At 20.8% G+C, this 14,431-nt stretch overlaps 2 protein-coding genes and 1 pseudogene across 2 annotated transcripts; 1 reads left to right on the plus strand and 2 right to left on the minus strand.

Annotated features, from left to right (window-relative positions):
• The first annotated feature begins 1,643 nt into the window (after positions 1 to 1,643).
• On the plus strand, positions 1,644 to 6,370 carry LOC122717412. The gene is made up of 4 exons (XM_043941449.1): positions 1,644 to 1,667; positions 2,664 to 2,761; positions 4,257 to 4,475; positions 5,512 to 6,370. The coding sequence occupies exons 1-4, from the start codon at positions 1,644 to 1,646 to the stop codon at positions 6,368 to 6,370; spliced, it is 1,200 nt and encodes a 399-aa protein (XP_043797384.1).
• Positions 6,371 to 6,996: 626 nt separating this feature from the next.
• LOC122717414 lies at positions 6,997 to 9,226 on the minus strand (annotated as a pseudogene).
• A 2,569-nt stretch (positions 9,227 to 11,795) lies between these two features.
• LOC122717409 lies at positions 11,796 to 14,351 on the minus strand. The gene is made up of 6 exons (XM_043941445.1): positions 14,058 to 14,351; positions 13,046 to 13,452; positions 12,363 to 12,462; positions 12,168 to 12,269; positions 11,933 to 12,088; positions 11,796 to 11,861 (listed from the first exon to the last, which is right to left on the minus strand). Exons 1-6 carry the CDS (start codon positions 14,349 to 14,351, stop codon positions 11,796 to 11,798), a joined length of 1,125 nt encoding a protein of 374 aa, XP_043797380.1.
• Positions 14,352 to 14,431: the final 80 nt, after the last annotated feature.

Here is a 14,431-nt window from a genome sequence, read left to right on the forward strand (position 1 = left end):
TTTTTATAATTTTTATATTTTTTTATTATTTAAAACTATATTTAAAACTTTCTTATAAAATTTTACTAGTTGAAAAACAAACAAATTCTTTTTGTACTAACAAAAATAAAAAACTGTCAATTTTATGTTAGTCAGAAATTGTAGAAAATAAATGATATATACATATATATATATATGGATGATTCAAATTTTATTTACAAACAATATCATATATAATTAAAAAAATAAGAAAAAAACATTATTACAAAAATATAATAAATATTATATTATAAATATAAATGATTTATTAAAAAGTTATAAGAAAAATAACGATATAAATATATATAAATAGATATAATATAAAAATATAGATATAGATAGAGATAATATAGATATAGAATATAATAGAGATAATATAGATAGAGAATAAATATAGATATAGATATAAAAAATATATATAAATAGATATAATAATGATTTTTTTAAATGATTTAAAATATAATAAAATTTGTTTATAATATTTTGAATAAAATTAATATCAAAGAATATTGATATATTTATTTATATCATATAATATATACAAAACATTTGAAAAATATATATTTGCATAAAAATCCAGTCTAAATCATGAACATTAAGACTTAAAAACAAATAACTTTTTAGAATATTATAAATCAACATGTTTCTATAATTTATTAAACAAAAAATTCGTTCCTATTTTTATTACAAGCTTTTAGTAAAATATTTACAAATTTATATTTATATGCTATATTGTATTCTTATTTTTATTCATACCAACATCATTTTATAAAAATAATCCTTAACATCCAATACATATATATGTAAAATATATTACAAATAATAATACATATATATTTATATATAGAGAAATTTTAATTAAGATTTTATAAAAAATTTATTATATTAAAGTAATAATTTATAATTTTTCTTCTATTTGTTTATAATTTTTATTTATGAATCAATATATGAATCAATATGATAAATGAAAATAATTGTATTGACTAAAATTTTAATATTGATAGTTTTATACTATCAATTACTTAATTAATTTATAAGAACTAAATTTATAAATAATGAAATTTGAATAAAGATTCAGTAAAAAGAAAAATAATTACTCTTTTACAAAATACTTCAAAATGTCATTGTAAAGAAGATAAATATATTCTTCCTTAATAGAATATTTACGACGTTTATCGGCGAGAATATCTTCAAAAGGCAATTCTGGTTCTAATTCAGGCTCTTCTTCTTCAATATCCTCCCTTTCTTCTTCCTCAACATATTCCAAAGAGCTAACCTTACGACATTTTTGTAATATTAATTCTTTTAACATAGAATTCATTTTTTCACAATTTTTTCTTTTTCAATAAACTTAAAACAAAAAATATACTTCCGCTGAATCGATTTAAAAATAACTTAATGCTTAATAAATTTATAATATGTTACATCCGTTTATATATTGTCAATTCTAAGAGATGTGAAGATATCAGAGATTCGATAGAAAATATTAAAAAGGAACATTTTATATAATTTTTTTTTTACAAATATTTGATACTATATTCAAAGTAATTTTCAATTAATTATTCGTGCAATATTCTGCGAAATAAAATATATTAAGAAAATATACATAATATTAAAAAGGAAACATGTTAACGAAAGGAAGATTAAACGTAAGATTGTTTTCTTAATTAATTATAAATCTTATTAATTATTAATCTTATTAATAATATAAACTATATACTATGTCTAAAATATCATTCATATGAAATTTATTTATGTATTTTAATATTAATATACATATAATATTATATATTTATTTAATTCAATATTATGTAGATCCATGTAATGTCATTTACATTTATATACAATTTATTTATTATATTTAATATTTTTTTCTTTTTTTAATTGCCTACAATTCTTTATTAATTATATATTAATAATATTAATTGTATTTTTATAGGCAAAATTAAATATTTTTAATAAATAAAGTATTTTCTTTAATTACACATATTTATTATTAGAAACATATCTAGGGTATTTCAATAATCTAGATATAATTAAGAAAAAAATAATTTTCATTGAAAAAAATATGGAACCGAAGTTTTCATATACAAAAATATATTTGGCTAAATCAAATTTGGAAACGTAATTAATTAAATATATATGGAATTATTATTAATAAATAAATAAGCGAAAATAAATAAAAAAATGTGGAATAAAATATTTTTTTTTAATTTATTTTTAAGAAAATTATATATTATATTATTATATTATATATTATATTATATTATATTATATTATATTATTATATTATATATTATATATATTGAATTTGAAAATAATAATTAAAAAATAAGATTCAATTAAAAATTAATTAAATATATATATATATATATTTGATTAACTTATAAGTTTGATTTTTTTGAAAATAAGCTTTTATTATCTGAATTTTTATATTATCAGAAATTGATAAGTTTTTAAAATACATTTTCTTAAAAACGACATTTCAAATTTTATTTAATCTTTTTTTTTTTTTACTTATTTTTTTGTATGTTGAATAATCTCTGCAGCGCATTGTATAAAATAAAATTACAATACTAAATGTATTTATTATTGTATTTAGAATAATATAAATATAAAAATTATAAATATTAATCATATTACAGGCCGCTCTTCCAATTTGTGAAGATGAAATTAAAGAAATGGAACCAATTATTTTCCATACTCCTGCAATTTATAATACTAAAGTAAAAATTCATAATTGGTAAGCATTCTATGCTTAAAGTAAATTTAAATAAATAAAAGAAAAAATTAAAAATTTTTATTTTCATATATAAAATGTTAATTTGTGATATATCTTTGGATGATCGATTCTAGAGATCAAAACAAACACAAAAATCAGTATACAAAAATGTTGATTGAAATTTACTTTCTAATCATTTAAAATAATTAAACAAAGCGAGATGAAAATAAAATGAAACGCTTTGTCTCTGTTACACTCTATTTCCCTGTTACATTCTGTTTCGTTTCATCTAATGCGAACTACAATTGCATACAATTTAAATAAATTCAACCGATATTTTTGTACATCAACTTTTGTATTTGTTTTTGCTTTTAAATATATAGAATAGATTTTAGAATCGATTTTTTACGAATATATTAATATCTTGCATAAATGTATAATCAAGATATACATATTACTTTTAAAAATCTTTTTTAATTAATAAAGTGATTAGTAAATTTAGTAATTTTGTTGTTGATTAGTAATTTAGTAATTAATAAAATGATTTATATTCAAATAGTAATTAATAATAATGAAAAAAATAATTCTTACAATATTGATACGAAAAAGAATATAATATTAACACGAAGGAAAATAAGTAAAACGAATGAGGGTATAACGCATATTAACCCTCCTTTTGTTATGCGTAGCAACGTATACGATCAAGGTTGATTTTAAGACTATTTATAATGTGACTTTTAATCGTACGTGCACGTAGTTTTATTTAAGATTAAAATTTAATCATAATAGAATAATAATTTAAATATTATAAAAGGTATATATAAACATTATAAATACTATAAAATTTAAATATTATAAAAAGTGAGTCATTAATATAATAAACTTCACGAGACAATAACATTGACAATTTTATTTTATTTTTTATTGGAATAAATCATTGACGTAAGTATCATTTTTTGTTATCAAAATTTTGAATCGAAAAACGTAATTAATAATATATATAATATTTTACAATGAAATTTTATATATTGTATTTTTTTAATAAAATTTTCTCTTGTTTACTAGAGAAATGAAATTCTTGAAAAAAAGTTTATTTTGTTTAAGTTATTTATCTTGTTTGATAGTTCATTCATAATAAGTTGATTATTTTTTAATATTAAATTAACTATAATAATATTCAAAGTATCAAAATCAATATTTTTATTTAAATAGTAATAATTCAATTGAGTTTATATTTATACTTTTAATGCATTTTAATTGATATGACTTTATATTAATAACTTGCATGAAAAAAAAAATGTAATTAAATTATTTTTAAATTAAGAAGATTATTAAAATTTTAATTCATGAGAAAATTTCTTTTAAAACATTAATAAATAAATAAATATTCTGGATTTTAAAGAATTCGAATTTCGAGAATTTTTTGAATTTTGAGATTCGACTTATAAATTTTCAATCAAGTTTTATCAACCTAAATATCAAATTTCGACTATTTAATAAAGCTTGATTTTTATAGGCAAATGCATACATTAGCAGAACCCAGAGATAACAAAGAAATATTTCCACCAAAAGGAAATCTCCATTTATCATCATATAAAAGATTGGGTCCAGGAGCTATTTGTACAGGAATTTCAGAAACACAAGCCATGTTATCACAAATAGAATTAAAAGATCAATATGAATCAATTATTCCGCATCGTGCTTTACATAAAATGAAGAAACTTGTAGAAGAAGTGTACGTATCAATCATTACATTAATTACATCATTATATCAAATATTAAAAAATATTTCTATTATACATTTTATATTTTAATATAATCATACTATATTAATATATATACTTTTGTTTTTTAATTATTATATTTACAATTAAATTGATCTCGAGATATCTTTAAATGTGAGTAAACTTCTCTGCACGAAATAACATAAATTTTGTTTAATTTTTTTTTTATTATTTTTCTTTTAAATAACCAGATGATCATGATACATTATTTTCTATTAGATTAGAAGTTAGAAGCAATAGAGATAATTTATTCTTTTCGTAGAAAAATTTGTCACAGAAAAATTGAACCATTTTTAAGGGTAGAGAAAGTAGTGTTAGTAAAATTATATATATGAATTTCTCTTCATTGAAAATCATTAATAAAAAATTAGTATTATATCATTAATAAAATAAATTAATGTAACTATATTAAAATAAATAAATTAGAAAATCGTCTTTCAAAAAAAGAGATTTTTCTTTAGAGAGATTGAAAATCAAAATCGTATATATCAAGTATTCAGTATATTTATAGTGATAACAGAAAATAAAAGTAAAATAATATTATATATTTGAAAATTTTAATTATATATAATATTATAATATTATTATAATATATATATATATATATATATATATAATATTCACTTATATATAATATAACATTATAATATTCCATATAAAAACATAAAAGCTTATAATTTCATGTATTAAATATTATAGTATGATTTGACAAAATTTCTAAAAAATATTAATATACAATTTGTTAGTAGAATGTCTTAAATTTTTAAGATATCTTAGTATAATTTCATAAAAGCTGAATTCAACACCAGATTTACATGAAATCTATATGTTCAATGATAATAAAAATAACTTTTAATAAAAAATTTGTTTATATTTATAAAAAAATAATAAAATAATTATTTATAGAAAAATAATATTATAAGAAAATCATAGCGATGCATGAATATTTTCGAGAAATAATACTATAAGAAATAAAATATATCGCAGGCCCGAAGAAGAAGAACCTACATTAACAGATATATTATACGATGCCGAAGAAGCTCGTAGAATGGATTATCAAACGACATCAGGAAGTCATTATAGATTACCTTATCCTATGAAACCTAGAGCATTACCATCGCCGCCAAAACCGGAACCATGGTTGTTACATCGACGAACTATTGGATACAGTCTGGAAGAATTGGAAAGGCGAAAGGGGATAAATGTGTTTCTGGACGATAACATGGAACTTCATCGACAAGTCGCAGATATAAAATTAATAAAGCATAAATTGCATTCATTTCGAGATTATAGTTTTCCAGAATATAATTATATCGATAAAAAAGAGTGCATTTCTCGACCAATTACCGATAAAATTGAAGAAGAAGCTACTGATCAGATCGAAAAGATTAATGATCAGATTGATTCTTCTGATGTAAAAGAATGCAGTCAACGAATTACTAGTCAAATTCAGCAAATTATTGATTCTCCTGATGTAAAAGAACTAGAAATTACTGGTCAAATTCAAGAAGATACTGATTCTTCTAAAGCAAAAGAATGCGATTTAGAAATTACTGGTCACGAAGCTAATGATTTTTCTAATGTAAAAGAGTGCAATGCGCAATTTACTGAAGAGATTCAAGAAGCTATTGATTTTTCAAACGTAGAACAAAGCAGTCCACAAATTACTGATCAAACTCAAGAAACTACTGATTCTTCTAATGTAGAACAAAGCAATCCACAAATTACTGATCAGACTCAAGAAGCTATTGATTCTTCTAATGTAGAACAAAACAATCTATACATTGATCAGACTCAAAAAGCTAAGGATTGTATTGTAAAAGGGTGCAAAATGGATGAAATGTAGAAATAATTATGAAAAAATATATTTTAAAAATATATTTTGTCATTGAATTTATCAAAATAAATAATATATTATTATAACAAAATATCCTGGTATTATATTTTATTATTATTTATATATTAATATATTATATAAATAATAAAAACTGTAAAATTAATATATATAAAATATAATTTTCTTGAAATTATGTATTTATATATATATAATAGTTTTTTATATAATTTTCATACAATTCTAATATATTTTCCAAAAATTAAATTTTATTTTTAATTATATTCAATTTTACAAAATTATTATTGTCTACTCATATTTCATCAAAATGTTTTATCAAACGATTGTTAAAAAATTTAAAAAGATAAAATTCTGTTAATTCAAAAAGAGAGATGTAATCTACAATTGGAAACAAAGATATCTATAGAAATTAAATTAGAATAAATAACTATAAAAATTGTAATAAAATTAAAATAGCAAGGAATTGTACAAAATAATAAAATTAACTTCGTATTTTTTGTTATTGTTTTTTTTATCATTTTTTTTAGTCTTCTTATGATTTCTACACTAGAAAATAGACTAAAAATATCAATATTATACATTATTATATTATCAAAACAATAGTTTAAGAGTATTTATTATATATTATTTTCTAAAATGACACGCAAAGTGGCGAAAATAGAGAAAACATTGGATAGATACTGAAATATCATTTTGTTATTTTTGATTAAATAATTTACATGTATGTACATAAATAACAATTGACAAATATTAAACTATCTTACCGAGCAATAATAACGCAATGTAAGCTCTGGCAATACACAAACGATAGATAAACTTACTGGTCGTTGAAATATCAATACTTTCAATAAATTCTTTTGCATTTTTAACGTTTGTTTATACCACATTGAATCGTATACCTTTCGTGAAACATTTACGTTCTAAGAAATATGGAAGATTAATTTTACGAGTAGAAAAGAACGTAATTAATCTGTATAAATTAATATATATATATATATATATAAGCTGGGAAAACATTAGCAACACTGAGTAAAATTGGCAATATTAAAATATCATTTTTCATTAATTAAGATGCAAATAAATAAATAACAAATTAAATCATAATAATTTGAAATAATGCATAATAGAATCTATTATAAGATATTCGTTTTAAAAAGAAAAGAAAGAAAAAAAAGAAAAAATTAGACGTATTTTTTTTTAAATAATATTATAATTTTTACTTTATATAGAAAGATTTTATTATACAAAAATCTGCTAATTTTTCCCAATTTATAAATATAAATGGAAGATAATAATAAAATAATAAATGGAAGATCATTTACCATATCTGTCATATAATCGGCTGGCCATGTATACATATAAATTTCTGCTAATAAAGTCATACATATAACTACAAATTGATATTTCAAAATTTTTGAAACACACACATTGAAACAAGCACATTCTATTTATGAATTGTATTAGTTAGTCTATTATTATTATGAAAAGTTATAATCAATCTCTTACCGTAATTAATATAATACCAGCTAAAGTAAGGACAAGTGTGCTCAGTCCAATGGCATTAAATATTATAAAACGAAACCCATTAATCACTTTTTTTGCATACCTAAAGAAAAAAGAAACATTTATATTATATAATTATAATCAATTTTTTTTGTTTCTTATTTAATCTTAATTAATCTTCTTAATTAATCATTTTATCAATAAAAATTTATCAATATAAAATATATTTGTAAAAAGAGTATAAAAAAGATAGAAACAATCATTTTACAATATAATAATATTGTTATTTTTAAAACTATATAAATAATTGTATAAATTTAAATAAGAAATTTTATTTCCAAACAATCTATTTTACAGATTTCTTTACAATAATAATAAAATTGATAAAAATTTGCAATCTTCTCTTTAATATTAATAAAATAATAGAAAAATAAAAATAATTAATTTATAATTCATTTATTTAAAAAAATAATAAATATCCTATTTTATCTCTTATTTTCATAATAAATAAAATATATAATTAATCCAATAAATACAAATAAATTGATTAACTTTACCTTCATAAATGTAGCTGTTTTTTAATGCAAATGATCAGCATATCGATATCAGTGGCATTCTGCATTTCAACGCATAAGCACTCAAACCTTGCTGCCGTGAACCAAAATAAAATCCGAACATGCTTATGCACATATGTGCGAGACATTGATAGCTAAGGAAAGATTGATGGAAATATATGATGGCAAATACAGGTATATAATTAAGTTGAAACGGATATTCCGCATCGCATGGAAGAGAAGTTGACATGAATACAGGTCCAATCGTAAATGCCAAAGCGGTCAAGTACACACACATTATGCTACATCCCCAAACAGTTTTAAGTTTCGCGATATATTTCTGGAAAATTTCTATCTCATATTCTTGCGCTTCTTTTATGCAGATTTTCATCTCTTCGATTATATACTGCACAATCCCCAATTCAAATATTAATTTTTCACATCACATTTTTTTATAAACGCACATCAGTCATGTATCTATTTGAGAAAGACTTACTTGTAAAGGATAGTACTTTACAAAGCATATTACAGTTTGAATAATATTTTGAGCCACACCTATAAACACGATGATAGTTCTTAAAAATACGACGACATCGTTCGTGTGGAGATAAATTGAATATAACAAAGGCAGGAGCAGCATGCAAGCGCTGACAATACTAATTATCTGTAACACTCTGAAAACGAACACTTGAGTTTTGCCATTATTGACAGGAAGCGGCCAACACAAAGTTAAGACTATGCTCAGCCAAGTAATGTGGATAGCTTTCTCGGCAGTCATTTTTTTTACCATATTTTTGAGGAAATTATTACGAATCGGTTAATGGATTGAACGAAATAAAATTTAACCGGTGCAATAAAACGAAACATACAAGTTGTTGTTTGATTGCATAGTTACATCACTTCGAAAACGAATAAATATTTATGTTGCCTGTATAAAGTTGCTTCGTAAATAAGAGAAATTTAATAAATCATAGTCGTAGTATAACAGTTTAGAACAATGTAATGTTGGTTAATATTTCCCTGCAAGGTACATTTGCGCTGCCAGCTCGATAATAGTAGGTAATTATCGATTGCATTATACATCTGCGCGGTTTTAGACAGGTGCAGTTATCACGCAAACAGATTCAGCATTTCTTTTAAAGTAGAATACGTTTTACTTTTAGAATATTTACATAAGTTATAATAAAAAGATATTATATTCAATAGTATTTAGCCATTTCGTGAAAAGAGAGTAAAAAAATTTATGTCGGAGTGTAAATATTTTTGAAAAAAATTTTTTAAAATAATCAGATTAATTTATATTATTTATATATATATATATATATATATATGTGTATATTTTATAATATTCTATATATATATTGAAGTGTTACATTACATATAATGAAGGTATTATATGTTAAAAATTAAAATAATATAATTTTAATATTATTACTTATTATACATTATTAATTTTAATATTACTATATACTATATATATATATATATTATATTTATATAGAATATATATATTTCTTAAATAACTTGTTAATTGTTTTGTTCGTCAATATATTTAAAATAATGATATTAATCAAGATAATAATAAATTTTTAAATTATATTTTTTTAAATTCTTTCAGCTTTTCTAATTTTGTTGTAATGTTTCTCATTCTTCAAACGATTATTTTAAATCAATTAATATTTTTTAATTACTTTAAATATAGAATTTTTAGTTTATTTATATTAATAATATTTTATATATAATTATATAAATATAATATTTCAATTATATCTTTTATTTTTTTCAGTAATTTGAATGTATTGTGAATTCAAATTTACGAGGTATTATTCTTTTAAGAATTATATGTGGTTATTTATAAATATTTATGAAAGATTATAACTAAGAAGGAAAATGAATATTAATTTAAACATAAAGATTTGTATTAATATATTTTTTTTTAAACTATTATCTCATTGACATTGTAAAAAGAATGGTGCAACTTGTATAAGCATCATTAATCTTTTCATATCGAAAAATGAATATTGTAAATGTGTAATGTAAGAAATGTAATTGTAAGAAATGAGTACAATAATATAAAGAAATAATAATAGTAGTAAATAAAACATATATATATATATATATATATATAAATAGAAGTAAATAAAACAATTTTAAATCAAGTCAATTCAATTCAAAGTGAATACTAGAATAGAAGAATAAATTTTTTAATTTATAATAACTAGTTTATATAGTTTAAATAACTATAAATACCTTAGCATATTTGTAGGAATTTCGATTATTTCCTTTTAATTTGGCTTTTTCTCGTTTTTTTTTTTTTTTAGTTACATCCATGTCTTTCCTGGACTAAGATTTTTTAATAAGAAAAATGTGCAATAAAAAAGAAATTATCTTAAAATTTTAAAGGTATAAGATATTTTGTCAAAAATTGTTGATTCAGTTGATTGAAGACTCAGTATCGAAATGAAGATTAGACTCTATGTGAAAAATAATAATGCACAGAATCATAATAATTAATTGCATTTTTTTAATTGCTTGGAGAAAGTACGAAAAATTGTATTTATTGATTATTGAAATAATTAATGTTCCAATATGGATCCTCTGATCAGATCTGAAATATTAGTGCAATAATCATATTAATAGAACAAGCTGATCTTCTTAATCCTTTTTCCAAATCAACAGAAAATGAGTCGAATTTTTAGTTCCTGATATTTCCAGTGAAATGTAATTAGGTAATTAGATTAAGAATATTTGTAGAAAATTAAAATTTAATTAATTTATGTATGTAATAATCCTTTTGAACAATTTTTTTTCTGTACATATAATCTTCAGTCATCCGTAATTTTCGAAATATTTATAAAAAATAATTGCTGCTATTGCAATGAATTTTACCTATACTTATGTATTCCGTAACTTTTTGTTTGATTACTTACTTTTTTTTATTTATATGGTAATAATGAATTAATCTAATAGTTTGAATTTAAAGCACCAATTCCAACATATATTAATCTTGAATACACATATTCTTAGATTGTGTTATAATAAAATATAAAATAATTTTTGGACAATCGGAATTATAACGATCAATTTTATATTATAAAATTATATAATTATGTATTATTATAACATATATTAATACAATTTATTAATTGATTAAAATTAATTATAAGAATTTTTAGTTGATGATTTATGAAATTATCAGTCAGTTAATTTTAAATAAAAATATCTATATATATATATATATATATATATTATTAATTTTATAGCCAAGGAAATATTAATAAATTATTTATTAAATAATAAAAATTTAATCGTTAAGCTCATTGAAATATTTTAACAATTACTTAATAAAAAAATTAAATTTATGATGGATTATTTTCTATGATAACACGTATAGCTGTGAAGATAGAGAAAGCATTGGACAGGTACTAAAATATAATAATTTTTTTACTTATATATTATTATTCATAACTGATATTTGATTGTTGATTTAACTTACCGAACAATAATAACGTAATGAAAGCTCTGGCAATATACAACTAATAGAAAGAATTATCGGCTGCTGATATATCAATACGTTTAATAGATCTTTTTGCATTTTCAATGTCTGTTCATACCATGTTATATTATATACACTTTTTGAAAAATTTATACTCTAAAAAATATGAACGATTCTGTATATTTAAAAAAAATATATATATAATTATAGATGTAAATAATACAATATAATTTACCATATCCTTCATATGATCAGCAGGCCAGGCATACATATAAATTTCTGTGAGTAGAGTCAAAATCAAAGTTATGAACTGTACTTTCACAATAAATGGTGCCTTCTGTTTATGATATACATGTTAATTATATTATATATGTTACATTATAAATATAATATAAAATATATAATAATATAAAACAAAAGCTTTACTTACTGTTATCATTATAATACCACCTAGAGTCAGAGAAAATATACTTACTCCCATAGCACAGAGTATTATAAAGCGAAAACTAATTACCACTCTTTTTGCGTATCTAAAGAAAAAAAAAGAAGAACTGCAATAAAAATACAATATATTCGAACAATGTAGCTAGAAAATTTAAAGGATAGTTTTAAAAGCAAATTAGAATGAAAATAAAGTATAAATAATCTTTTTTACACGAACTAATATAGACAAATAGTTCAAACAGAAAATACAGTGATTTAATTTAAATCAAATAATAGAAAATATTTATTTTGACATTATCACATAAAAAATACTATTTTGAGATAAATTGAAATATTTTATTGAACTATAAAACAATAGAATTTCAAATACCAATATTTCAAATTATACAATCAAAAAATTATACATAAACAATTATATTTCAAATTATACATAAACAAACCATATTCAATTCAAATTCAACATTTACAAAAATAAAAAAAAAATATTATCATTCATGATACTTATTGATCTATAATTAATCTAATTAATATAAATATAATAATGAATTTTATATAATAATAAGTTATGAAGAGATTATTAATTATCAATTGAAAAAAGAAATTTCTTGGCTTATCCCTTAACCTTTCTACATTTCATTCAAACATATAAACATATAATTATGTCATTACCTTCTTATATGTAATTGTTTCTTAACGCAAACAATCAGCATACCAATATCTGTGGTTTTTTGCAATTCCACGGCCAAACATTCAAATCTTGCGGAAGCGAACCAGAGCAAAAGCGCGCCAAATATGCTCAAGCATGCATGTCCAGCGCATTGAAAAGCAACTAAACTCTGTTGCAAATATATGATAATCTTCACTGGTATATAATTAACTTGAAACGGATATTCTGCATCTGCTGGGAAAGAGACTGGCGACAATACAGGTCCTATTATGAAAGCGGTTGCAGTCAGATATATACATGCTATAGAATATCCGTAAAATGTGTGGCACTTCTCTATATATTTGTGGAAAATTTTCTTTTCATATTGTTGTGCTTCTTTGACATAAATTATCATTTCTTCGACTACATGCTGTAATTTCGAAATTAAATTTACAATTTTCATTCAATATTGAATTTCGTTAATTATTTTTTGGCATTCGTTTTTTAAGAGATATTAATAGTAAAGCTACTATATAAATCTTATTATATACTTTTACACGAAGTAATATTTTGTATTATCAAGTTTGAATATTCTTTCGAACTTATAAAATTAACAATTGAGATTTGAAAAGTACAACAAATATTTGAAAAGTATTAACAATTGTATTTGAGAAAATCAAACATGAAATATAAGAAATATATATATACATATACTGAATAAACAATAAATATAAACATATACTCAATGTTTTACTAAAATTATAATTTTAAAATTAGAAAAATTTTTTTGCAACTAGAAAAAAAAATTATTTATTTATTTTCGAAAATTCGATTGCTCACAGTTGTTCAAATGATTTCAAAATTCATATAATTTTAAATGATTTCATGTATCAGAGTTTAAAAGAACAGTAAAATAATCAATTGTATAGTTAAATACTTAAATACTTTACTTAACTTTACTTAACTTTACTTTACTTAATTTTTTACGTGGTAAATAAAAATATGGTAAATAGAATAAAATGGATAGAAACTTACTTGCAGATAATCGTATTTGACAAAGCATATAACAGTCTGTGCGATTACTTGAATCAAGCCTACTGACAAAGAAATAGATTTAGAGATAATGATAATATCATCGAAATGCAGATAAACCGAATATAACAACGGCAGAAGTAACATAGAAACATTAATAATACTAATTATCTGTAAAACTTTGAAAATAAACACTTGAGTTTTACTACTGTTGAGAGAAATTGGCCAACAAAAAGTTATAGCTACGCTGAGCCAAGTAATGTGGATAGCTTTCTCGGATATTATTTGTTTTAACATAATGACAAGAAACTCTTTGTTTTACGAACAATATTTAATTGGTACAGTAGAACGATAGAATGTGAAGACTATCTGTTCAG

This window comes from Apis laboriosa, unplaced genomic scaffold, assembly GCF_014066325.1.
Source record: "Apis laboriosa isolate Shangri-la unplaced genomic scaffold, ASM1406632v1 scaffold507_cov147, whole genome shotgun sequence".
NCBI classification, from domain to species: Eukaryota; Metazoa; Arthropoda; class Insecta; order Hymenoptera; family Apidae; genus Apis; species Apis laboriosa.

Bases quoted from the DNA above. Each gene is read 5' to 3' on its own strand.
- LOC122717412 (XM_043941449.1), top strand. From the start codon at position 1,644: ATGTTAACGAAAGGAAGATTAAAC. The intron at 1,668-2,663 runs GTAAGATTGTTT...ATCATATTACAG, and splicing joins TAACGAAAGGAAGATTAAAC to GCCGCTCTTCCAATTTGTGA. The intron at 2,762-4,256 runs GTAAGCATTCTA...TGATTTTTATAG, and splicing joins AAAGTAAAAATTCATAATTG to GCAAATGCATACATTAGCAG.
- LOC122717409 (XM_043941445.1), bottom strand. From the start codon at position 14,351: ATGTTAAAACAAATAATATCCGAGAAAGCTATCCACATTACTTGGCTC. The intron at 12,089-12,167 runs GTAAATTATATT...CATATTTTTTAG, and splicing joins CTGATCATATGAAGGATATG to AGTATAAATTTTTCAAAAAG. The intron at 11,862-11,932 runs GTAAGTTAAATC...ATTATATTTTAG, and splicing joins CATTACGTTATTATTGTTCG to TACCTGTCCAATGCTTTCTC.